The 27,374-nt window shown below is 41.8% G+C and overlaps 1 protein-coding gene across 3 annotated transcripts in view; it reads left to right on the top strand.

The window, feature by feature from the left end:
- Nucleotides 1-27,374, top strand: part of plcb1l (phospholipase C beta 1-like) — a 108,370-nt gene that overhangs the window by 40,415 nt on the left and 40,581 nt on the right. For all 3 annotated transcript variants that reach the window (XR_009924608.1, XM_062411828.1, XM_062411827.1), the window contains exons 4-8: nt 18,478-18,618; nt 19,253-19,332; nt 21,646-21,699; nt 24,743-24,818; nt 26,631-26,731. Coding sequence is in view for 2 of the 3 variants with exons in the window: in XM_062411828.1 (XP_062267812.1) it covers nt 18,478-18,618; nt 19,253-19,332; nt 21,646-21,699; nt 24,743-24,818; nt 26,631-26,731 (452 nt within the window). In the remaining variant the exon portion in view is untranslated. The remainder of the gene's footprint in view (nt 1-18,477; nt 18,619-19,252; nt 19,333-21,645; nt 21,700-24,742; nt 24,819-26,630; nt 26,732-27,374) is intronic.

Raw genomic sequence — 27,374 nt, forward strand, 5'->3', positions numbered from 1 at the left:
ACTCCCACATGCTCCCGTTTTAGACAGGATTCACGCACAAATGCACACAACACTCAAACACAATAATGCTCATCACTCTTTGTGTTATGGTGGCCACTGAAATAAACATGCCATCACAACATCTAGGATTGTACCATCTCCCTCCTTGCTGGTTTAGATTAGATTAGATTCAACTTTATTGTCATTGCACAGTACAAGTATTAATACAACGAAATGCAGTTTAGCGTCTAACCAGAAGTGCAAAAAAAAGGAGTTAAAGTGCAGAGTATTGTGCGTATTTGAAATGTAATTGGTCTCTCCCTCTTCTTCAGTCTGGCACTCTCAATCAAATAGTCCATTCAGTCAGTGCCAATATGTTTAGAAGAGATTGACTATCGTTTTCATCAGCAGGATTGGCCGCAGGGCAAATGACAGCATGCAGTAGGAGGTGATTAAAATATACGGTTATATGGACTCATTGATTTTCATAAGAGAAAATTCAGCACCGTTTGTTATCACAGACAAGCAATTGATCAGTGTCACCCATTGATGGAACCTCCTGGCAAGCAGCGGAGGTAGAGAATGGGAAAGGTTGCAGAGACCAAAAAAAAGGAGCAAGGAGAAGGTTAGCTTGATGATACCTGATAGGTTTGGGTTTGACTCTTCAGTCAATTACTTAGGCTCTCCCTGCACACAGATGAATTCCCCTGGTGCAAAGCAGGCCATCTCATTACTGCTCATGGAGAAATCGAAGGTGATGCCTACTCTCTCTCTCAGGACTACCTCAGACGCTGCGCCTGTTCCCCGCTAATACAAGACCGAGCTGCTGTGGCTAAGATGGATGGGGAAGAGAATGAATGAATGAATGAACAAAAAGATGAAATGGAAACTGGGCAGTGATGAACAGAACGGGCTGTGTCAGCACAGAGGGAGAATTACCAGAATGGGTCCAGAGATCACTATCTTGGTGAAAAGGCCAAAAGGAGCACAATGGTGCACCTGTGCAGGTAAAGCCCCTTCCTTTAGCAGGACAACAGGTATAATGTCTCAAAGAATGTACCCAGGAAAGGAGAAGTTCTTCCTGAATGTGTCGATACTCTGTCTTTGAAGTGATGAGAACAAAAGACAGAACAAAGGATATGAATTTGATTTCCTTCTTTATGGATCAGCTAAAAGCTTCATAAACAAGCTGTAACATCCAATAATATATGACATTTCTCAGTTGTCCCCGTTATTGTATTACGTTAAGTCAACTCGGTGCACTGTGCGTCGTGTCAAATAAATAGAAAGAGAAGATCATTGGTTACATGTAATTACAAAGTCTCATTAAATTATGGAGCATTTCAGATATACACGAACAGGAGAGGAAGACAAAGCTGCGTTAAACAGACCAACAAACACAATGGGAGAAGTGTTAAAGATGGATTAGATAGGAAAGTGACATTAAAAAAGTGAAGGTGACAATACACGGTACATATACAGGTTGTATCGATGGATGCTTGAGTCGTACCATGGGAAAGAATATTAAATATTTTGCTGCCTCCTTCCTGAAATACAAAAATATTCAAATATATCCATGTGGAAACAAATTAATTGCTGGACTGTTGCCGCGGGATGACCCCCCTTTAGTCACTGTGCCGGTTTCAGTCTATTCCAGTGGCACTTGGCACTTGTCTCCAAGTCACTTGATGCCCCCAGTGAAATCAGATGTGACATTTTGTTAACCCAGCAAAGGTCGTCCCACTGGAACTGGAGCTGATCAAATAAGAATGGGTCAAGGCGAGAGCTCACAGACGTGAGAAGAGGGCTGCTGCCAGCAGAAAGTCACTTTGTGTTTAGTTTGTGAAGAGAAATTGGTGCTAACACAGACACCCATTTTCATTGCTCCAGGCAGAGAAAGGTCATTCCACACTTAAATGTACAAAGAAGTAGATGTATACCCACACATCTTTGACCTGATTTTAAATGGATGTTTCAAAATAGGATTCATTTTATAATAATTTTTCATTTATTGTTTTTTTTTGCCACTAATCATTGTACCGTTTGTTGGTGCAGGTGGACAGGTGTTTACTGTAGAGTCAACCAACAGTAATTGGTACCTAAGAGTTATTGTCACACCACTTTGTCATTTAATTAGGGTGGTTGTTTTCCTACTCAACACTAATATGTGGATTATTTTTAAATGAGAAAGGAACTCTGTGTAGCTTTGGTTGGGAAGGGGAAAGGTCGTAGAGACAGAAAGCCAATGTTGCCAAAGTGCTGACTCTGCTTGTTTAAAAAAGAAGGTTCTATCTTGATCAATAGAGATTGAGCCTACTTCTCACTTGATTTATATCATCAGTAAACAATCATTAGTTGTCTCCATGGTTTTACTCCAATTGTTCTCCATTACAGCATGATGTTAATTTTGTAAATAATGCTCCCATTTGTAATTAAATAGGTAATAAAGCACAGTATGCATTAGGGCTTAGATATTGTGTCTTCAGCTTCCTCAAGCTCTCAGTCAGGCTCATCCCCGATTCATCCAAATATGGGTATTACTGGTTTAACAAAAAAGAGATGACGCTGGCAAAAATGCGAAACCTAAGGTTTACATTTAACAAACCAATGGGTGACGTCATGGTGGGTTGCTGAATAAGCCAATGAAAGATTATTTTTTAGCAGTATTACTATCAACTTATCCCAATCTAAATTAAGCTCTTCTTCCATGCAGTACAACCAGTGAGTCTCTGTTGATGAACCAGCTGCTCTTTTCCTTCTATCAAGCATGAATCCCAATCAATACCATCATAGCATGCTGCTCTTTGACTTCCTTGAGTAGTCTTTTGAGGACTGCCTGTGTAGGACTGGCGTGTTGTTATTTTTTGTGTGTAAAATGACGTTGTATTTATTCAGTAGTTCTAGCATATCTGTAAATCCCTGCATATCAGTGGAAATATCTTTTCCAGTCAAAAACATGCTTGGCAAACATGGAATTATATTATGTGGACAGATTCAGTGGCTTTCACACTCTCTCCATACCCATGCGAACAAACTCGCTCATATACTGCCCACCTTGCAGGTGAGTATGAAAGTGTAATGACTGGTCTGAGGGGCCTGTTACCATGGAAACCACACCGAGAAGATGATGTACACAGAGCTAAAGGTGCTCTGACACATGGTATCTTCTTGCCATTTGACAGGTGAGCATAGGAAGGATCACACCAGCCACTGATTAACTCGCTTCTCTTCTCTTCTCTTCTCTTCTCTTCTCTTCTCTTCTCTTCTCTTCTCTTCTCTTCTCTTCTCTTCTCTTCTCTTCTCTTCTCTTCTCTACTCTTCATTTCTCTTCTCTTCTCGGTATTTTGGCTAAAAAGTGTCAGTCTGGCTTTCAAGGTAGTTTGACTGAACAACTTAAATGCTTGTTCTTCAAATATTCCTCAATCTGCAGTAAGCCATTTGATGGAGTGGGCGATTTGAAGCTCCACTGGCACAGCTTCAGAAACATTTTCATAGTAAAAGATTTTTAGAGAAATCAATCTGCCTTAAAAAGTTGATGATTTTGGAAGCAAGTATCTCAAATGATTCATAACTTTAATTTAAAACTCTGATTTGCCTTACTATCCTAATGATCTGGATGCTAATGGAGCAGCGCTAATGAACCAATGCTAATGATCATTGATCATTTCAATCTCCAGATATTACATTTTGGAAACAGACTCTGTAATTGCTAAGTTAAATAAACTTCCAGACATGGCTGCAGGCGACAGTGAGTGTCTCCTCTTTCATCTCTTATTTGTTCAGCTTTAATTGGGGTGATCGATATCTCCTCCAAGTTTCCCACCTTCCTGTTATCATCCATCTGTTCATAACATAAAACACGGTGTGGAGGACTTATGAGAGTAGCTCTCGGTAATTTGGTTAATTGCAAACTCGGTCACACTAGTCAGCTCCTAACACTATTAATTACAAAGGTGAGACTGGTGGACGTGCTGCACATTGGTTGGCTTGTGTGATTGTTTCAGCGGCTGGAGCTTCTGTAAATCTGTGCAATAGATTTGTGAGTGGGTGGGTGAGAGTGTGTGTGAGTGTGTGTGTGTCTGTGTGTGTGTGTGTGTGTATTTTAGGGACCCTTCTAAAGGCAAAGAAGTAAAGAGACAGATGACCTTTCTCACTCACTGCAAAAATCCCATTTGAGCATGCAGGCACGCCAAAGACTTAATTGGTTTTCGATAGTAAATCTAGGGAGGGTTAGTAAAGAAAATGTCTGATTCTTAATGCTGCAGCTCCAGAAACCACGAAGCTCTCCCAAACTATTTATTGTCCAAAAGACATAGCTAATGGAGGTGGTATATTCATTTTTATCTCTTCTCCCTCACTTGTTTTTCTCCAAAGAATGATGTAGTCATCTTGAATTTTTTTTGGCATCGTTATCGCCATTTTTCTTTGGCCCTAAAACTAGCTTTCATTCTGGACACCCCATTGTTTGGTAGCTGACAGACCCCACAAGATTACTTGAGATGCCAACAACACACTTATCAGTTATTGTCGTCAATTGTACATTCCTATTTTCTTAAAAGCAGGTGAAAATTCTGTGGATGTCCCGCTTACATTGCTGATTACAAACGTAACTGTACCAGCTTTTAACTGCATTTCATTTCCTTTCAAACATTGGCCTTTGTTAAAATTTGATGTTGAATTCGGCCAAGCCATTAGCATTAGGGAACACATGATTATCTAGAATAACTCCGGCAAAGGCCTTCTGAATAAAAGAGATGGAATAATTTGATGTTACTGATGTAATGTAATGGCACTATGGAGAGATTTGTCTGAGCACAAGCTACTCAGCTCAAACACCTACACACTGTGCCGTAGGAAGCATTACATTATATGAAGCATCTGGCAGGTATTGACCTTGAGTAAAATCGAATGGGCAAGGTCAGTAAATACAGCCATGTGTTCTGTGTTCCCATTTGTTGTCAGTATATTGATGTTGTTTTTTTTTCATGCACACTCATAGAATGTGAAGCACTAGTAATTAAGTTCAGTAAACATGATGCCGTTTTTTATACACGCTCTTCTTCAGGGTGAAAAACAGTGTAGACGAGGATAGATGTCTGGATTGATTTGGTTGAAATAGTTTGGCTCAGCATGGTAGACTGACATTATAGGAGAAAGAAAAGGCAAGATTATGTTTGGCCTGCTTCTCGCAAGTATCTGTTGTGACAGTAAACAGTTACTATGTCCCTTATGATTAGATTAATGTGCCAGTTAAATTTGTTTGTGGTTACTGAGCTGACACAAATTAACAACATAGGTTTCTCCATGTTCCTATTACATTATGCTGTCAAGTTTCGAGACTGAATAAGAGGATTAACTAACACAATTTTCTTTTTGTAAAGGACGACCAAGAAAAAGTGGCAGTGGAAGCTGATAATTTTGCTCTTTTCCTCTTTTTTTGGGCTCAAAAGACAACAAAATCCCCAAAAGTGTTAGGCACTGTTAGGAAAGAGGTTACCCTGATAGTTGCTTAAGGTTGTCTTTCGTGTTTATAGACAACAACGTTTTGTTCGCACACATCGTCTGTTCTACCATTAGAAATTGAGACTGAGCTAATTAAGCTTAGAGGTGCCATAGGTGTCTGTTGCCTTGTTCATTGATCAATCTCGAACTGATAATCTTCTTTCACCAGATCAAAGAAGCCAATCATATACAGAGACTGGTTCTGTTTGGAGTGTCGATGTCTCTCATATGTTTCATCAACACCTTGGGATCTTGAAATGGGCTGTCCCCAGATCACAGTCAGCTTGGTGCTAGCTCAAACATCAACCATGGGATTAGATGTCCATTTGAATATTGTTAAATATCGAAGGACTTGTTTAAACATTCGGTAATCCTTTGTTGGCAGATCGTTTAAGTACACAGATGCCTAACCAAATGGGGCGTTATGCGAGGGTGGTAGGTGGCTGGCATAGTCTAGCCTGGCAGATGGTCTGGGGATGACAGGAAAGCAGGCCCCCTGTGTCACGGCGAAGCTAGTAATGGCAAAAGGCTAAATGATGACTACAGACAGGGGATAAATCACAATTATTACTCCATGATGCTTAACAAGCATCCCTAAATGTTTGCACAGGGACTTGGAGACTCAATTAAGGCTTTTTATGCACAGCATTATGTCACCTAGTACAGTGTTACTCTATATGTGAAACAGTGTGTGAGCTGACAGCATGGTGCTAAACAACTGTATTTTTGTTATTTTTTCTTTGTAACCTCCTCACTGTGATAACATTCTAAAGATATTGCTTTGCTGTGATTTCAAAGACGATGGCATGACAACCAATTGCTGTGTTGTAACAGTGGGTATGTCCTAGGAGACTTACCTTAAAGGCATGCATGAATGCTTCATGAGTGTAATTGTTTTTGTGAAGAAAGAGTTTCCAGTTTGAGATGTATAAAGCCATCTTATGTGGTCCAAAGACCATGCTGCCTTCATATAGTTATTAGACAATGTTAAAACAAGAAAAGCTCATAATGTATGGGTTAACTTGTCTGCAGGACACTGGCTGTACACGTCTTGTTTCTGTACTGTCTTGGTTTAGTCGAAACACCTCCCCTCCTGTGCATCAATTGTAGTGTATCGGACAAGGTTTCGTCTCTGGATGGAGAAAGCCAGTTCTTTGTGTATGGCTCCATCAGTCAAAAGACGGAGCACAGCTTCACTTTTATTTTATACACCACGTCGACTACTTCTGATGCTAAACAGCCCTCTCCTTCAGTCTTCCGGGAATGTCCCCCAATAAACCCAATTGGTTCTGGTCAGAATTATTAAAGATGTCATTGGGGCGTGAATCTGCTTCATGTCCTCTACGCTGTAAGGAGCCCTGCAGATTTGAGTGTTTTAGAGGGAGGGAGGGAGGAAAGGAAGGGGGTTTGAGCAAGAGATGGCACGAATGGAAACAGCTAGAGGGGAAGGCTGGCTCCTTATAGCAAAAGTAGCGGCAGAGGATCTACAGCCTGAATACACTGTGCCAACAGGGACTTGTATAAATTATTTACTTCTGAACCTCATTGTGGACATTTCCCTTGCAGGGCCTCTCGCCATTGGGCTCCTGGCTCTTGGGGGCCGGAGCAGGGTGCCAGAGGGAGGACCGGGGGCTGGAAGTAGCCTTCTTTCCAAACAGCTTGATGCATTGTGTGTCTGTGCGGGCTGTTTTGATGAGAGGTTGGTTTTGAAAGGGGTGCAGAAAGCGAAATTGGTCTTCATCTTAGAAACAGTGGGAAGGAGAAAAAGTCCTCTCCCTGAAAAGCTTGTTGGCTTCAAAGTGATGGTTCTTTGTGTTATGTTCAATTTGATAAATCATTTGTCCTTTTGGAAGCTGTGTCACTTTTCTCAGGTTTCCTTGTGAAGTCACACATCAGATTTTCAAGGTAGCAGGGCTTTATCATCCATTGTTCCACCAAAGTTTTGTAATTGTGTGATTCAGACGTCCTTCTCCAATTGAGAATGTGTCTACTTTTTTGTTTTACTATTACTGAAAAAACTGAATGCCTTTTTGATGGTACGGGTGGTAAGAGCTCAAGGTCACATGGAGAATTCCTCAGGTCAAAATTCCATGTCTTGCCTCAGGAATCGATAGAAATTTGGATGCATGTTCGACCATATTGACTGATTCTGTTCCGTGTCGATCTTAGTTCCTATGTCTTTGTGAGGATGTATTTGCATCTGTGCCTTCCTGGACACATGGTTATGCAGCCTACATGTGTGGATGCACTGTACTGATTGTTTTTCTGGGCAGTAAGCAATTTCTCCACATTTCCAGGAGTCTGTTTGCACTAAATTACGACCTCTACATGACTACAGGATAATTACTGTAGTTATGTACCTGCCGGTTTCTGGTGGCCAGGGGCTGTTTTTAGTGCCACCTGTGAAAGACTGCCACTTGATGGACAGCTTGAGCTGAATGGGGTTCATCCACCTCACAAACTGATGCAAATGAGTCACAGTAAGTGTGGGTGGGAGTAATGACCAGGATACCTGTGGCACGCTGAGATGGAAAAAATATTTTTATTCGGAACAAGGAGTAGCCAGCAAGATTTGAGTGGATACTTTGGATGAAACCTTGATTGATTTATCTTAAAAGCTCTTAATATTTGGACCAAATCATGGTTATGTCTTCGTCCTTGTCCCTTTCTTTGGATGGTGTTTTTGTTTGTTTGTCAGCTGGATTGCACAAATCTACTGAACAGATTTCCACAAAGCTTGGTACGGGACAAGGGTTAAGAAAGAACTCTAAATATCAGAAAAAAAACATTTTCACAGATTTCCCAGAGAATAATACCTAAAAAAGGATAATTTATTTTTAGGAGCGAGAGCTATCTAAAAGTGTTTGTTATTTGGTGCAGCTTGATAGAAGTTGAGATGGACTTTTGGGCCTGGGCAGATGTACGAGCTCTAGTGAGTGCCATTCTAGATTTGATGTTGTAAATCATTGTATTACACAATGCACTTGTCATGCTTTACCTTCAACCCAACGAGCCGTGTCTTTGATTTGATTGCCAGCTCAACTATTTGGCTTGTGTGCTCCAAAGACCCCAGTATTGTTGGGTCCTTGTTCTAATGAGAAGTGCTGAGCTGGTGCGTCACAGCGGTTGATTATTTTTCTCCTGCTGAAGTGTATCTGAGGTCAGCTCCCTTCTGTCGGTGCCTCAGACTTCCTCTCTCTGCCCGATGTGCAGCCAGCTAGAGTGCATGCCAGGTAGACTTCTTCCACCTCATCAAACCTGCCCCTTGCCGCTTCGGTCTCCCTGTCTTTCCTTCACAGTGGTTCACACACAGCGTGAATCGTCCTCTTGCTTCTTTTTTTTACTCCTGACCGTCTCTTTCCCCAGACGCGGACCTACCACAAGATGTGTCCGCATGCTCAAGTAAATGAAAAATTTACAACACCGTTTTGCCACCTTACCCAGGACATTTGCCCTTGTACGAGATTATTATGCAGGTTACCTTACCAGGAGTTGAGGTGCAAAGGGACTCTGTGACTCTGTAGAATTATCCTTGTGTCCTGCCCTCCAAGCTTTTATGTTCCCTGTTAATCCATGCTGACAGTCTGCTTCCTTCCAGATCTCCCATACCCTCGGTTACTGATCCATCTGTTATCAAAGTCTGCTTTTGGCCATTAACGGCAGAATAATCTTGTATTCTCTGATGGCATGTCAAGGTGTTAGGGTGAGTGATCATTTGGTGTCTCTGAACTAGCTCTGTAAGATTCAGTCAGCCGTTAAATAACTCTATTTTCTATAAAGAAGTCATTCTGCACAGGATAACAACCTTGTGCCCTTCATGTGGCTTGAAAACCGAAATAAAACACACGGTTGAAACCTGCTATCGTGACAAGGGCCGTTATTTTTAAATCATGATAAATTATAAAAGCAGTGATGTTGCTGTTGAAGTACGTGTCCTGTGTCCCTGACACGTTCAAATCCAAAGGGCGGAGTGAATTCATTATCCATGCGTCTCAGGGACGAAGAACAATATATTGTGATCAACAAACTTGTGTTAAAAATCACAGTAACCAGCTTAATAAAGAAAAATACATATAAATGCAGTTGCAGTGGATAAAATGTGCTATATTTGTCTTCTAAAGCATTGTACTAGCTGTTTCAAATTTGCTGGTGTATGAGGGTCATATCATCACAACTGTAGTATAGTCCCTGCTCCTCATATGGTTGTCAAATTACTCTGCTGCCCGAACAGATTTAATCAACAAGATGGTCTAATTTCATCCTGTTTCTGTGGCGTCCTTCTCATGAAATGCATACCATCAAGATGTGCAGTCAATAGAGTTTGTTTTGTTATTCGTCTTATGGAAAGATTGTCTTCATCTTGACCATTAAATGAAGAATGCTTGTCTGGCATATGGACACTACTCCAAATCAATGAAGTGATGTGAAATGACAATATAGCCATTTTGAAGTACTGAAGAAATATATTCCGGTCATATTGTGGTAATTGATGAGGTATTTTATTGTAGGTGGTTCACACACACGTGCAAACACAGAGGAACACAGACTTATTTCAGCTTGGGAGATACAATACTGGGAAAAGAAAACACATCGCAGAGGAAACGTCAGAAGTAGTGAGAGCTCCTCTGTGGCCGACTCTTTGTGACAGCGTCCATTGAATGACACTTAAATCGGATGACTTAGTTTTCGAGGGGGCCGCACATTTGCAGCCTAAGTCTGTCAAGCATTCTTTATTTTTTCCCCTCAATAGCACAGCGACCTGAATGAGATGTCAAGAATTTTTTTATATACAGCGTGGCAGATTAAATTTGGATTTTCTTCCGTTTTCTGGCTTGGGATGCAAAGCACAGCTGTCATCAGCCGACAGACAGCAGTTTTATTTAACTGTATTGCTGTGATAGTTAGCAGGTGTCTACTTTTCAGACTTCCTCAAAATCATGTGTAGTTGCATATGCTTTGCTCCAATAAGGTTTGTTTTTGAATTCAAAATTAAGTAAAGTGTACAGATTTTTTTTTTTAAAGTGTGTATGAGTCCAGCTGCCTTGCAGGCAAATATCAGTTTTGATAAAAGTCTCACGGGTAAGAAGAAGTTTGTTCATCCCATGATTAGATTTTTCATGACTAAATGAGACATATAGTTCCTCTTTCAAAAATCCCACTTTGCCCTCTCCCCCCTTAAAGTCACTTCCACTGTGTGTCAGGAGATTATTAGCATCGGGTGTGAATGTTAGGCCACTTCCTGGAGACATTAAAATGGGGCCCTGTCAGCACAAGTTATGGCTGAAGTGTTGGCATTTTGGAAATGGTGTGGTATGTGCTCTCCATCTCCTCTCCGTCTTCATGTCTCACTGCTTTGGGGGGTTAATGAAATGCCCCTTTTGAGGAGCTGGAATGAGGGATTGTCAAAGTCTATACCAGCTTTCAACCTCCTCCTGTGCAATTCCTTAACCTGTGCCCTGATGCATGAGCGCTGACGACACATCACCGCTGGCAAATATACTCCACTGGGGAGCTAATGATGAGCTAAAGCTCTGAAATCCTTTCCCACTAATCAGGATGTTATTTGTTACTTAAATTCCCTTCTTAACGATTATACCATTCAATCAAACACATGCAATATGAAAAGGAAATATTCAGTTAAAGACGTTGAACATCTTCTCAAAATAATAGACCATAACTCACTTTTCAGCTCTCACACTGTTGAACCCACATGGCTGTGCTTACTGATGCCTCACTGATGGACAGTTGCCAGTATCACAGGCCTGTATTCCAGGAATGTAATGTATTCTTTACAGGCAACAAACCCAGATGGCTTAAAGGAAAAGGTGTCATTTAAAAAAAATTGCATTAGGTGCGTTTCTTTCAACCAGTAGAAAACACTTGCCCATGGTTCGTTTACGATTGCAGGACATGCACACACTAGGCCGAATGTGCACGGTTGATTTTATACTGTGGTCAATGATGCATCACCTGACAGCTGACTGATGAAGCGCTGACCTTTTACTCCCCGCCTTGTGGGCAATTCTCTGCTTCATGAAACTGTGCAGTCTGCATGCACTGACACTTGACTGTTCAAATGAATTATGACTATGTGGGAGAATAATAAAAAGCCCCAGAGAGACAGTGAGCCTTGCAGATGAGGGGATGAGAGGAGGATGCAGATGGAGGTGGAATGAGGTAGACGATGCCTCCACCATCACACACTATCACTTCATCCCTCTCTGATTCCCTCGCACCTTCTACTACTCCCATTCATTATCTTTGATCGTGTTTACAATGCAGTTGTTTGTGGCTTATTCTTTGTCAACATCCATCCAGGTTCACCGCCGGCTTGGAAATTTTGTGAGGCACTTTTCAAGCTGCGGAAGTTTACAATTTTAAACTGTACAGCTGTAATGGGAGCAGACAGCTCTCTGTCCTCGGCTGAAAGGCTTCCGTTATTGAGGCTGAATAAAACAGGCTGTTTGATCAGTAGAAAAGCTTTAAAGAACTGAACTACATGGTGTCCCCCCCCCCCCCCATGTAGCAGAAATGCTCCATACTGTTGTTCCCCCACTGTGAGGATGTGAAGTGCAACATTTCTTTTCTTCCCTGCGGAATTGAAGATGTCTTTGTTTGTATGTCTGTCGTGTGTGTCGTTGTCTGTGTGTGAGTTTCTGCTAGCAACTACAATCATTTTAGCTGCCGGGCTATTTAATTGAACTTATCCTTTGAAAAATCCTCTTCCGAGTTCCTTTTTTTTTTTTTTTGCCTTACATTAAAATATGTATGCATTGCAGTGGTGGTGCACTGTATAGTGACACTCTACTGACATCTTATTATATAGCTCATGTAGTTGTTAAGGGCCATGCATTATGCATAGCATATCATTTTGTAGGGAAAATGATAGAGAACCTGTGTGTGAGAATAGATTAAAAAAAAAATATTCTTTAGTGTCCTCTGTGTGTCTATTGTGCATGTAAGTTGTAGCTTGCAGTATCCATATGCTTGAAGAATGCCATGTCCTGTTTTGTGACTGCATAGAGTAACGTATTTGTGCATGCATGCGTGTCGATGATTAGAAAGGCCATTTGCAGGAAATGGCTCGAAGAGAAAGATGGGGCCCTTTGTTCTAATGGGATCAGTGTTTTCGGCGCTTTCTGTCTGTGTAAGTCATGATGGCTAATGTTTTAAACATGCTCTGCGGATGTAGCCTGACCCTCTTAAATAAATGACTGCATCGCCAGGAGAGGGAGTCGTCTCTGGATTAGCTTTGCTGTGGGTGAAATGCTTGGCGTGCTCTTGTGTGACTCATACAGGCTGATAGACAACAAAGGATTTGTAGCAGTAAAAGGCATCCGTTCACAAACACACACACGTACACACACACACACACACACACACACACACACACACACACACACACACACACACACAAACACACACAAACACACACACACACACCCACTTTTTCAAACCCTTCTAAAACAATAAATTGATATAAAGGCAATTCAGATGCATCACATCATCATTCTGCCATCATTATCCCTTCTATTCCCAGTCACACTCTTGATGCATATTAACGACAAAACCTATTTGTGTAGCAGAATGAGCACATCACCCCCAGCTTGATATCCCATCATTTTCTGCCTAATGCCGGAGGCTTCGCACTGCCCCACCAGCAGCCTCTATCTGCTCCGTTAGTTAACAAGGCTGGCCAGCAGCAGGAGAAATGGTGCCCTGCTCATAACTTACGTTGCAGCTCTGCACCATCATAGCTCCTCACATTAAAATGTTCTCCTGTGATCCTGGTTTAAAAGTGAGATCAATAACTATTAAACCTTCATGCTCATGGGAGGTTATGCGTAGCTTTACCTGTGGTTCTCTGGGGTTGAGAGGACCATAATTGGGTGTTTTGTTAGATGAAGTAATAAGGAATTCATGAGGAACGTGTAGAACTGTGAGGTCAGAGATGGCAGTACATTGTAGATGATGACATTTCAAGTGTTGAAGAAGCCAGGGTCTTGTTCTCAAATGAGGGGATGATGCATGGGATGGATGGGATGACTGGTGAGTTGGAGCTGAACCTTAAGGCAAAGCTTTGGATTTACCAGTTGATCTAAGCGCCAACCCTTACCTCTCATCACCAGCTCTGTGAAGTGACTAATAGAACGAGGTTGTGAATAGAAATTGCAAAATGAATATGTAAATATATATATATAATTGAATATTTTTTCTATTCCCTTATATAGCTAAAAACACACTTCTACTATGTTTCTCAAGCATCCTTTTTTTTAAGAACTGCAGAAGCCTCAAACTATGTAGTGTCAACTGAGACAAGCTTCACACTCTGACAAGGTCAACTCAAGTGCAGTGTTCCTCAAGAAACCAAAGCAAATGTATTTTTCAAACGCACTGTGCTGTGAACTGTAATTCTTGTGAGAGCTCGTCCATTAGAGAAGGAAAAAAACAGACCTCTTCACATGCGACCTCTGAAGAAACCTGAACATCCATTTGTACACCAGCAGCACCTTCTCTGAACTCGGCACTGTTCGCCGATTAAAGTATCTGTCCGTGACACCTAATCAATTATTTCAACTGCCTCAGCACATTTTTATTTTTTTAATTCAAGAGAGGCCCCTAATAACAAAAAATATGAAATATTTCCACTACTTCTTCCAATTGTCCAAACTAAGAATCATCGGCTCCTTTTGTGAAGAAGCATCATCTGTTCGGCACAAGCACAGTTTGCATATTTCAACTTCTGTTGCTGGATCCCCGTGGTTAATGCGAGAACTCCAGATTTATGATGTCCCATCATCACAGCGCATTCAGCTCTGCATGCATTGATTACAATTTTAGATTTATATTTTGAAAACTGTGATGCAGTATATTAAAGGCAAGCGTTGAATGGCGTCTGTGTAGGTAGTCGGTTTGTTATCAATCATTCATGTTGACATTTCCCTTGATCTGATGTCCCTCTGCTGTGTGTTTATGCACACACATATGACTGTTTGTGCAATCTTATGCACTCTGCTGTGATTTTTCTTGAGAACAGTTTCATGCTTCTCTGCTCTTCTCGTGTGTGCGTGTGTGTGTGTGTGTGTGTGTGTGTGTGTGTGTGTGTGTGTGTGTGTGTGTGAGTGTGTGTGAGTGTGAGTGTTAGTGTATTTACGATTGTGTGACCAGGTCCAAGGTTTATGCGAGAGGGTGTTTGAGTTAAGACAGGTACCCCGCTGAAGGTGCTAAAGACTCGAGGTGTGTCTTGCTTCTCTTTGCCAATCTCAATCCCTTTCCTTGTGCCCAGCAGAGTGTGACACGGCGTGAGTGCATGGCTGGTGACAGATACAGCCTTGTGACAAACTTAAAAGCAGGAAGAGGAAGTCTGTATTACTTCAGGCTGCGGCTCCACCTGAATGCTAAGTGTCCGAGGAGAGTTCTCGTACTGACACAGTGCAGCTGCTGGCATGCCTGAGCAAACACATGCTCACAAGCCTGGATACACACTACGTGACACACTTTGTATACACTGTGTGGAAACAGTTGACATTCACATCAGCGGTCCACAGCTATGTTGTCGAAGGGCTCTGAGCTTGTGAAGTGAAGTTTGTTGTGAATACATTTCTTATGAAAACTAGAATGATACTTTAGACAACTTTTTTCCCAAGAAAAACAAGACTAAAACTAGAATGGCACTCAGTAGAGGAATACCCTCGCCAAGGCTCAGCAGTCCTCTTAAATTTAATCAAATTACACACAATGTTTCACACACTCTGTGCCCGATTTTTTTTCATCAAGATCCATGAATTCCCTAGGAAGTCTGACATGGACATTAAAAAAAACTTCTTGTTAAAATGTTTTGGTCTTTCTTGGACTGTATCCTGTCCTTCCACCAAGTTAATGGAAATCGTTCCAGTATTTCAAGAATAATGGCAACGACAGGCCAATAGACATGTTTTAGTGCAAAGCCTTATTCAACAAGCGTCATGCAACTGTGGCTCTGATTAGTAGCATCAACAGTTTCCACATCCACATATATTATACATTGTATTTTTAGGTTACATTACTATTAATAAGACACACCTTCTAATGATGAGTGTTTGTCAAGGATTTTATCTGTCTTGGACATGAATTGTTCCTTGAAGAAACAGCTACTAGATTCTACACAATCCAGTTGCCCGATGACTTACTGCTCTGCAGTGAACAGAACGTAGCTGCAGTGATGCTGGGCTAGCAGGAAGAACTGTGCTAAATTACATTAGCGAGAGTGGTTCTGTTGAAACCGACAGTTTGGAAATGCTAACTGGATTTACTGAGGTGATTCAGTGTGTGCTACCGCGGAGCAGGGACATGGACGCCATGCGAGAGACGCCAGTAACCACGGTAACTGCACACAAAGATGGTGACAGACTTAGAAACATGAAAATACACTGTAGAATGTAGACAACTATTAGATTAACATGTTACTGATGAAAACAAGACTGAAATGTGAACGCTAATACACAAGTTCATCAAAAGAATGAAACTTAAGTCTAAATTAATCTTTTATAGAAAATATCCTCTCACTTCAACCACACCATCATTTCCAAACTCCATCCAACCCTTCACTTGTTTGGCTCTACTTCACCCATGTTTGTGGTAACTGGGACATCAGGCGTGCCTCCAACAGCTCCCACAATGCACCAGCACAAATTACATTTCACTCACATGGCTGAGCAGCCCTCTCCTCTGTGCCTCTCTTTTCACGGTTTTCCTTTTCAGTTTTCTCCTCTACTCTACTCTCCTCATTTCGCTTCCAACAAAGTCCCTTTCCAACATAAACCTGCTGATCTCTCTCAGGTTTATATTTCTGCGAGTGCCTGCAGCTTCCTCCCGGGATCAGCCCTCATTCTGACGGCTTACAAGGAGCAGAGTTGTATGTTTGGCTAATAGCTACAAGTAGCATCAAAACAGTATCAAATTGTTCTGACGTACCGGCATTGCAATGAATGAAATATGCATCCTACTGTCATCTCTTCTGTTCTCAGATGGCTTTCATCTTCAGCAAACTGCCAAGACATCCCTCAAGGGCTACTGTCGCATTGTATGTTAGCAAATTGAAAGTGGCTTTTTATGCTATGATTGATGGAACCGGTGGCATTCTGAATACATAAGTGGACAGTGATGGATTCCCATAAATATGTCATTTGTATAAAACTGATTGATGGTCTAGTCTTGGACGTTGTAAAGCCAGACATGAACTCTGGAAAATATCTGCACAATCGAGATTTCGTTGTCATTCCAAGTTGAAATCTTCGTTGGGGTTTTCTACATGAATGGCCTCTCTTTTTCATCCTGGGATATATATATGTATTTTTTTCGGTTTTGCAGACAATTGTGTTCCTGCATAAAGCCCATCTTGAAGATGTTAGGAGATTACCTGGAGTTTAGTGCACATCTGAAAGCAGTTTTAAACTAAACTGGAAATCTCTCACTGATTGAGAAAACTTGTAATATTTCAGTGTGAAGTTTGTGCAGGCAGTTATCGCTCATTTTTCGCTCACCTAGCTTCCACATAAAAATTGTGAACGCTTGTGTAAAAGGGGGTCATAGAGACGGACTGTCAGAGGGGAGAGATCCTTCAATATGGGATAATGGGGGAAATATATTGCCTCAGAAAAGTTCAGCATGATATTAATGGGCTCCACTAAGCTGCACAATTTGATTAGGGGGCGTGAGGGACGTGTAGAGGACATTTATCAGCGTGACACAGGACACAATGCTCTTTGTTTGATTGGTTAAATTAGTGGGAGCTCATTTGCTTTCGCTGCAAAATCCTTTACAGGGATTTTTTTGTTGTCTTAATTAAGCCAGAGCAACCATTTTGTATGCTTCCAGCATACTGGGCAGCAACGGAGAGAAAAGGATCATTATTATTCCTCTCTTGCACCTCAAAGGCACTGTATTTTTTTGTAATTTTTTTTTGCACTGAAGATGTGCTGCTTAAATGTATATTTGCTAAAATCAGTTTGGTTTAGTTTTTCTCATACAATACCTCCCCTGAGCACAAATTGTTTTTTTTGTATCTCTGTGTAAACTGGAATGTTGCCAGCACCGAGTGTTTGGTAACAACAGACAACAGACTTCTTACATCAGACTTTCAAACTGCTGAATCTACAGCATTAAAGGTTTCAGCGGGAAGTTTCATCAGAGAAATGCATTGCTTAGACTGGAGATGAGTTCTGCTCAAGATTCTCAGGATTTGTGAAAGAGTTTATTAAACTCTTTCTTAGCAAGAAGAATATCTGCATGACAGATCTTCAGCTTAGTGAATCCATTGGCCCGAAGCATTATGTTTCCTGGTTGTACGTCTATCCATCCGTCCACCTGTCTCCCATTCCTCTGTACCATTTTCCACAGTAAAATGAAAGTGTGTGAGACTGGAGGATGTTCTCACTGAAACAAGTTGAAAAAGAAAATATGAAAATAGTTATCGCTCAGGATTTGTTAAGTTGTACTAAAAATCTAAATTTTCTACCACCAGTATCATTCCTTTATTATCAGTTCTAAGCCCTCAACCCTTGTTAAATAACTCCCATCATACTGCTGCTTAACCTTCCCTGTGTCCTCCTCTGAAATGAAACTTGCAAGTCACATTCAAATCCACAGGGAGTGAAGCCTTTCACCTTGCTCCTCTCACATCTGCTTCAGACTGCTGACCTCTCATTAATCACTCACATCAGCAGCAAGACGAGGTGCGAACTCCAAAATCCTGACAGGTTTTGTTTCACCTCAGTGCATTTAGAGGGCATTTTTTATTTTGAAACAACATAAGACCAAACTGCTTTGACACAAAGCAGTACTGACTCCAACTTCCTCCAAAAAAGCAGAGATTGTCTTATTCAATGGTCTGTTTAATGTCATTCTCCCTTCAACAGATGGAGGTTTTGTTTGGACTGCTAGGTTCGAGATGCAGGTTGGCTGAGGTATCAGCCACAGTTCTAAAAATGTGCGTGTGTGTGTTTTTCATTGTTAAAGGAAGCCAAGCTGCGTGAGCTACTGGATGTCAGCACCCTGGCGGGGAAGATGGAGAACAGGATGCTGACGGTGGTGAGTGGCCCCGACATGGTCAACATCACCTACCTGAACTTCATGGCGTTCCAGGAGGAGATAGCTAAGGTAAAAACCCTGCTTAAAAAACACACACCGAAACCACCCTGAATTATGATACATTTAAAAGCAGCTATTTAAGACAACATCTGATACTTGATGAAAACCTTGTTCCTCTTTGATCAATTCAGTAACATTCCCCCACGAAAATACTTTGATGGGGTTTCAACTGAATAAAAAGGATATTCTAGGTATGCATGATGATAAAAACAAAAATGCATGCATTAATATTGCTGAAATTATGGTTTGAAATGACACAAAGGTTAAATAAACAAATGAAGAAAAGGCTGAAGAACGCAAATGTGATCAGTGTCTCAACTTCCCTATATTAAAGATGATGAACATACATGACTCAAACCTTTCTCATTTATTCTTTGAGTCTTCCATGTTATGATAGACTTTGGGTGAGAGATGAGACTCAACATGAGAGCTACCATGTGTTTTCTATGTTCAAATGAAAATGACCTGCATACCTACGTGTGTGAGCTACGGTCTTTTTTTATTACTGACATATGACAGTAGTAACACATTTAGCCAATCAGCAGTAATCAACATCAAATTAGATGAGGACTAAGTACTGTGAGTGTGTGAGTGTGTGTGTGTGTGTGTGTGTGTGTATATTTATTTGTTTTATTTACTTCAGGAATGGGCGGAGGAGCTATTCAACCTGGCATCTAACCTTTTGGTACAGAACATGTCCAGGGAGGCCTGCCTTGAGAAAGCGTATGTTTTCTACACACACACATACACAAACACACACACACACAGACACACACATTCATATGAAAAATGTAAATCACCAAACCCCGATATGAATATGAAAATCAGGTCTAGTACACACCCAAAAAAAAGGTCAGCAATCACCAACATCGCATCAGTTTTGTATTATAATTTACATAGGAGGAATTGAGACGTGCTATGTAAAAGAGACGTATGACTGACTGATAAGCCATATGAGTGCTCCCCCCCCACCCCCCCCCCCGCAACATGCACATAAGTGTACAGAGTACGTTATAAAACATTATAAATATGCACACTGTAACCTTTACATATACACCCCAGTAAACATGTACTGTACTGGAGGTAAGAATTGAAGTTATTTTCACATCTCCGCCGAGCAGCCCGAGGGTTCGACTTCATAAAGGTCATTTCACCTCACATCGATGGAGAGAGGAAGGGGAGAAAAACAAGCAGGAAGGAATGAGGGAGGAGGAGGATAAACAAAACAGCTAGAAACATGTATTAGTTTGTGAACACGACTCTGTTCATGCTTATCTGTCTCCCAGTGCAACATTATGTGCATGCATATGCTGCTAGCTCATTGGAGCGACATTCCTCCATCCCATCCTATTACTGGATGTAAATCATGACTTGCTCTCATGAATGGCTCTTTGTCCAGTAACAGCTTCTTTAATTGGAGCAAACACACTATTCTGTGGTCCACAGCCGATTGTCTATATGTGTAGTGAGCGAAGCTGATGTAGAGGGACAACTAATATGAATTTTCGAGAATCTGCTCTGTCTGGTAACAAATCGGAGCCGAGCTGTCTGATGTTTATCAGCGAACAGCAGCCATTAAGTCACACCCTGAGGAGCCTAATTGAGTTATGAGACAATAAAAGTGGCCATCGACCACACAGTACACAGAGAGTTGAATGGAATTGAATAGGGCAGGTTTTCGCAGTCACGCTGGTTGCTCCCAGCAGCGGTGGCTGTGCGCTAGCTGCTTACAAATAAGGCCCTTCTATGTCGGACCACCACCGCAGCATGAGGAGGCCTCGTCCCTGAAGTGATGTTGATGTTCCTCTGCATGTGGTTAATTCTCATTGCTGGCTCTTAAGGCCATGATTCAATTTTTGGGGAGGGGACGGGAAGCGGCGGAAACTGGCACTGTTCCCAGCAACAGGAAACAAAGCAGAACCCAGTGTGTCTGAGAATGGCTGCTTGATACAAGAGATCAATGCAGCTGGAATAAGGACACTCCTTAAATTACATAGCCTTGAGCATCAGTGATTACATTTCGATTTGCTCTACATATATCATGATGAACGGTGAAGAACGCTAAGAATTGACCACTTAGTGTATTGTTTTGCACATGTTTTGCATTTCATCTCATGCTAGGTTTGTAGATGTGCACAAATAAGTGTTCCAATTACTATAGTTGAAATGGAAACTGACCTTCTTAGTCAGAATTAACCAGAGAGGGAGAGCAGAAACGGAGGAAGCAGTGAGATAACTAGGAAAGGAGACTGATGTAAGTAATCGGATTTACCCCCTTCTTGTCGAAATGAATAATACCGGCACTTGTAATGCGGATGGGGGCAACAAGAAACACGTTGCTCCCTCCCTCTTTTCGAACTCCCATGCTTTTCATCTTTCCTTACTTTGCTTTCAACCCCTTTCTCCCACGTGCAGCTTTAGTGATGTCAGCTGTCGTCAACTAGCTCTCTCTCAGTCTCTCTCTCTCTTTTTGGAGAAAATAAATGCTCCAGACGAATTCCACTCTGGCCCCTGTTAACCATTACAGCCATCGTTGACTTTGCCCATGGCCTATGAAGTGGCCGCTGTAATGGATATTAATTATTAGCTAGCAGCCACTTAAAGCCCCAGCCTGTAATGATGGCTCCTGTTGCAGCTAAGCTATTTATAGCCCGGGCTGCGCTGCCTGTGTTGCTGCTGCTGCATGGCTCGGTGCTGCAAATGCAAGACTTCCAGGGTTAAGCCACAATTCGACATGTAATGTGAACATGGCCGAATTTCCATTAGTTTGCGTAGAGAAGAAGACACATGCAGTCAGCCGCTGGGTGATACATGTTATTTTTTCCTACATGGATACATGCACTGTGAAGATGAATTTTGCACTTCAAACCCATATACAAACACGGCAAATAGCTCTGTACATAAATCACACTTGGAAACTCAAGCATAAACACACACACACACACACACACACACACACACACACACACACACACACTCAAGTATTACAAACTGCTGATTACATGTTGTGTGACGTATGTGCTCTGTCCAATGCAGATACACTCGGCTGAAGCTGCAGCTCAACCCAGAGGGGCGAATCCCCGTCAAGAAGTAAGTCTGTGATTCATCCTCCTCTCCCCTGCCACCTCGCTGCTCTTTTGATCAACACATAGCTCCCTCTGCCTTCCCTCGTCACTCTCAGTGTGTGTGTGTGTGTACGCTTCAGTCTACACACATTCTCTGTTCCTACGTGTGTGCATTTATTAGAAAACATTACCCCTCCCTTTTGTTGTCACAATATCCCTCTGTTAGTCTTCCCACAGCTCCCAGCTCCACAGCAAAATGTGTGTGTGTGTGTGTATTTGTGTGTGTGTGCGTGTGTCTGTGTGTGTGTGTGTGTGGGGGGGGGGGGGGTTGTCTGTGTTTGTGTGTATGTGGGTGGGTGTGTCCAGTTCATGTAAATCTGTTTACACAGTTTCATTATGAGGACTTGTCTTTCTCTTATTGTCACAAAAAGCAAGTAGTCCCCATAACACAAATCATTGAATTGTAAAGTGAAGACACATTTAAGGTTCAGGTGAAGCTTAGGGTTAGGGTTAGGCAAGTAGTGACTATGGTTCATGTTAGAGGTCAGGTAAGTCAGTCTACTGTCCTCTGAAGCTATTGAGACAATGTGAGAGACTCTCAGAGTGTGTGTGAGTGTGTGTGTGTGTGTGTGTGTGTTTGTATGCGTATGTGTGTGTGTCTGTGTGTGCGTGTATGCGTGCGACAGCTGGCAAAAAAAACAGCTGGTTGTTTGACAGCTGATGTTTCCATGTTTCCCTTCTCGTCACAGACAAACACTTTCCCACAGTTCCCACATGCAGACAAGTCACTAGCTCTATCTCCGAATGAGCCTGCGTGTGTGAGGACTTTCCTTGTCTGTGTGTTTTGTGAATATAAGTTTCCGTTTGACTTATCCGGCCGTTTGTCATCAGCTCGTTGAGAAAACAAAACGTACTCCCTCCATCTCCATTAGTCAGGTTGAGCTTTCGGACAGGCAACAGTGAACTTCGGCGATAACCTCCCCTCCGAGCCGCAGAGGAAAGCAGTGGGTGTCAGCGCAGAGAGGCAGAGAGACACTCCTTGCCGTTTAGGGAATTAACCTCCTAGCTGGGAGGACATGTCAGCTTGACTAATGTCAGCTTGACTCTGCCCTCCCACCGAGCATACAATATGTGCTCATGGATACCTCTGCATGTAATTACAACAGGCTATATGGCCAGTGGGAACCGACCTAAACAACTTTCGGAAGCCGCAACAACACCGGAGTTTAATGACATAAATCACATTTATTGTCTATACTGGAATAAAACAGAGAATAGACAACCCAACCACACATAGACACTCTCTCTCGCTTTCTCTAGCTCTTTATCTCTATGTCTCTCTCTCTCCCTACACTCTACAAATGACAGATGAGGCAGGACAGACAAGTTTTCACCGTCTTGTGAAAACCACGTATCTTCAAAAGAAAAATAAATCATTCAAAAACCCAGAGGATTATTTGAAAAATGTGGCGTCAAAAACCTGTAAACAAGGCAGTTTTTCTTTGCTCGTGAAAATGTGACACTGGAGACTCACAGCTTTCACAGAGCAGCGATCATATGAGGGCTGCGCTGCATCAATCCTGAAGCTGGAAATTTATTAAGTAAACACAAATTTTACGACTGATGAAATTGGATTCGTGGAATTACAAGTACCATCTCTGATGTTATAACGACAATGATAATATTAAATGACAAGATTGTGGATGCAGCTTTATGGGCTCATCTCCATAAGTATGTTTGGGGGTATATTGTATATCTGGAGAGTTGCAAACATCATACATTTTTTATGGATGTGCCATCTGGAGTTAAGATGTGTGTGAGCAGAAGTAATCCAAGCTGTTCATTCTGCATATATTACACATACCATTCATATTTGATAATGAAATGTTCCTGCAGTGATTATGTTTCGCAGTGTGTGCGTGCACACATGACTCACCTTTGCTAAGATGCGTTTATCTTTTTGCACTCATTTACTTAGTGTGTGCACACACTATTTGAAGCAGCTCTCAGTATGACACAGCAGCAGCCTTTGAACTGCACCTAAAGACAAAACAAAACCTTTCCATAACAGTTTCATCAACTTCGGTGTGGCCTCCCTGTTCCTCATATATGATAAGATGGTATAGCCATTCAACCAGGCTTGGTAAGGTTGATGGATAGCTTTGCATCCGTCTTCCACTAAGAGGCACGGATCCAAATATGAAGGACGTCCAATGACCCGCCACAGTTTCACAATTAATCAAAAGTATTATCACAATATCAACACTGATCGACATATGATTTTTTTTTTTTCCATGATTGGGTAGAAGCTTATTCTATTGTTGAGCTGCATGCAGCCTCTCCAGACTGCGCTCTCTCTCCACCTCTCACTCCCTATCTCTCGCTCGCACCAACACACACACAAACATCATCAAACTCAGACGTAAACACAAAGATATATATGCATTGATTTGCATGTATAAGTAAGTGGTCTCTGATCACAGGCAACACATTTTAATAGCAGGTGTGACCAGATGAAATTAGGGCTGTCCGTTTCTGATCGAATCTCTCATGCTATAATTGCTCCTTCCTGTTCATCTACCTTCTTATTCTGAAGATATAACTTTTTCAAATAGTCATTTTTAGTGGCTACGTTCTCTCTTCACCCACAAACTGATTGCTGAATCCCAAGTGGTCACAAGAGACACATTCAGGATGTATTTTAAAACCAGGTGTAAACCGCTTAACTTCACGTTGTCCTCTTGTAATCGGATCTCTCAGGATGGATGGTAATGCAGGAGCCCCAGTCCTTTTTGGACAGCTACCCTCTTATTCTCCTTGCTCCCAATGTCTGTAAAGACCTGTATTTCCTCTCTGGAGTTTGTGGTTGCATTCTCTCCTCACCAACCTGTCATCTGAGATTGCAGCTCATGCTGAATTGTGTTCTTATTAAGAATATCCTTAATAAGTGTCCATTAAAAGCTGCGGTAAACTCAACAGTTTGACACAGAGGCTCAGCGTGAAACCTTCCTCTGCCTGTGTGTTTTTTCTGTGATTGTTCATCCGAGTGTGTTTTTGTGTCCCCGCAGTATCTGCAGGGTGTTCTCAGCAGACAGGAAGCGAGTGGAGACAGCCCTGGAAAACTGCAACCTCCCTTCTGGCAGAGTGAGTAACCGAAAACACTGAATGTAATTTTTTCAGTGTTGCCGTCTCCTTGTGTTTCCTCTTGTTGCCGAACCCACTCCCATTCGTGTACCTCCTCCTCTGTCTTATCGCCCAGCTCTTTCATCTTCTCCATCCATCCATCAGTATGCCACCTCTTCGCTCGCCTCGCTCTCTACTCTCCTGACACAGCAGATGATTGCTGCTTTTCCCCATTTGTTTGGAGTCTTATTTTCTGGATGCCTGCATGACTTCCCACACAGAACTGATTTAGCTTTGGTTGTAATGAAACAAGTAGACCCAGAGGGAGCAATAGAGATGACAAAAGCAGTTTTATCTTTACCTCTCTCAGCTATCACTAGAGAGACGCTGCCTCCATATGCATTGAGGTGTAAGCAGTCCCTCCAATACAGCAAAAAGTCTCTGTATTCCAGCAGCAGCAAGCATTTTACATGTTGGGAAGTGGGAAATGCCGTTTAATGCAGTTCTGAGTGCATAGTACAACATCTGCACATATAGTCACACACACACACACACACACACACAGTAACTGTATTAAATGGCCTCTTAATACAAACAGATTAAATACATAATGTAATGCAAACAGACAGATGCACACACAAACACACACACACACACTCACACACACGCTGTCACACAGACCAAACTGTACGTAATTAGAACAGGCAAAGAGCAGGATTTAAAAACATGTCTCTGTATAAAGGCCCGCTGGGATTTGCTGTTGTTCCGATGCGCAAGTGATTACAGCTAAATGGTGCCGCTGTTAATCCCTCAAACTCACGGGGGAACAGTGCATACACATGGTAGCCCGCACCGAGGTTCTTCAGAATGAGTCCTTGAGTCTCTGCGGGGCTTGACCTCCATCCTCCCGAGGGCATCCTTCCTGATCTTCTTCCCTCCCACCTCCTTCGAAGAACACTTGGTTCTGCTTTTGTTCCTGGCCGACACAAAGCTATTGCCTGCTGCAGTGCTGCACACTCACTGGGAATTTATCAGCGCTGTGTGGCTCTGATAGCTCCACAAGAGGCCCTCGTGGCCAGAGCTTTTTTTTATGCAAGTCAAAGTGCAAATTGCAGGAAGTCGTCTCCTGTTAATTATTTGTGTTTGAACTGAATGTCTGTATAATAGCCCCCAGAAGGCCCCATAACACGGCATTAAAGATGTATCTTTACTCCAGAAAAGCAAGTAGGGTAGACATATGCTGGTTAAACAGAAGGAAACTTTACTCAGGCTGGTGGAGTGAATGTCCCAATTAACAATCTGCGGAATGGCTCAACTTGAAATATCATTTTCTATACAAGTCAGTCGGTTTCATACAATAACTAAGCCCTCAAGTGTTGAAATATTTATATTTATATTCCATGTTTTTGTTCTGTTGTTTTTTATTGTTGTTGTTGTTAATTGTTGTCAGCTAAAGTGTTCAAACAAACCTCTAATCCCGTTAAGACAAATTTGAGATTTTTTTAGCTATATAACTAAAATTGACAAGACTTTCTTGAGTTTTCAGATCTGTCCTGTATGATACTGTAAGAAAAATATTTTATTTTCACATTAGACCTAATTATTTTTGCAAAACCTTAATAGTTTTAAAGGACACTCATAGCTCATGCTGAAAACAGTTTTTACAACAATAAAATTACAAACAGCGAAGATGCAGCAATACCATAGAGAACTAGTGATCGTATTCGATAGCACAACATTGAAGATACTATATATTTGTCATTCATCCACAGTTTCTCTAGCCATTACTATGCATTGAAGTGGTTCTCACCATGTTGTTGTTTTCTTCTGCAGAATGACTCCATCCCCCAGGAAGACTTCACTCCAGAGGTGTATGACATGTTTCTAAGCAACATCTGCTCCCGATCTGAGCTGGACCACATCTTCTCTGATGTGTAAGAACCAAGTTCACACTTAACGATTTTCGTTCTACGACAATTTTGCAAGTCGCCGAGTAAAGCCAGCGATCGTTGCGTGATTGGCAGCCACCAATCATTGTGTTACGTATGCAATTAAAGAGGTTCACCCACGTGTCCCAGAATTTGCAATAACTCCAGCCAATTCCAGCCAATCAGATCACAGGACGGGGTGAAGCAGACTGCAACACTTGTCAGGAAGTCTAGTTTTAGTGTAAAATACACAACTTTGAAAGTTAAGTTGTGTGAACTCGGCTTTAGGTGCCATTTAGGAATCTTTCCCGGTGTTAATTCTTTTTTAAGATTTCCAAAGAATATGTAAATTCCAACTTCAGACTTTTATAAGTTGTGTGAAAAACTTGAATCAAGATGAGAGTGATTAATTTGATCAAATTTTTCCAACCATCTGTTGCTATTTTCAGGCCAGTAGCTAGATAATGGCTGCCAGCCTTGATGGAGCAATATGGCTTTGCAAGTTTAAGACACCTGCTTTTGCCCATAAGAGTAATTATAAGTAGTTAATTAGATCAGGGTAGTGTGTTGTATTGGCCCCGGCCGTCACTCCTTGAGTCTGATTGTACGGCCCAATGTGCTGCAGGGTTAGCAGTGCTGCCCCTTGGCC

Source organism: Platichthys flesus, chromosome 18 (assembly GCF_949316205.1).
Source record: "Platichthys flesus chromosome 18, fPlaFle2.1, whole genome shotgun sequence".
NCBI lineage: Eukaryota > Metazoa > Chordata > Actinopteri > Pleuronectiformes > Pleuronectidae > Platichthys > Platichthys flesus.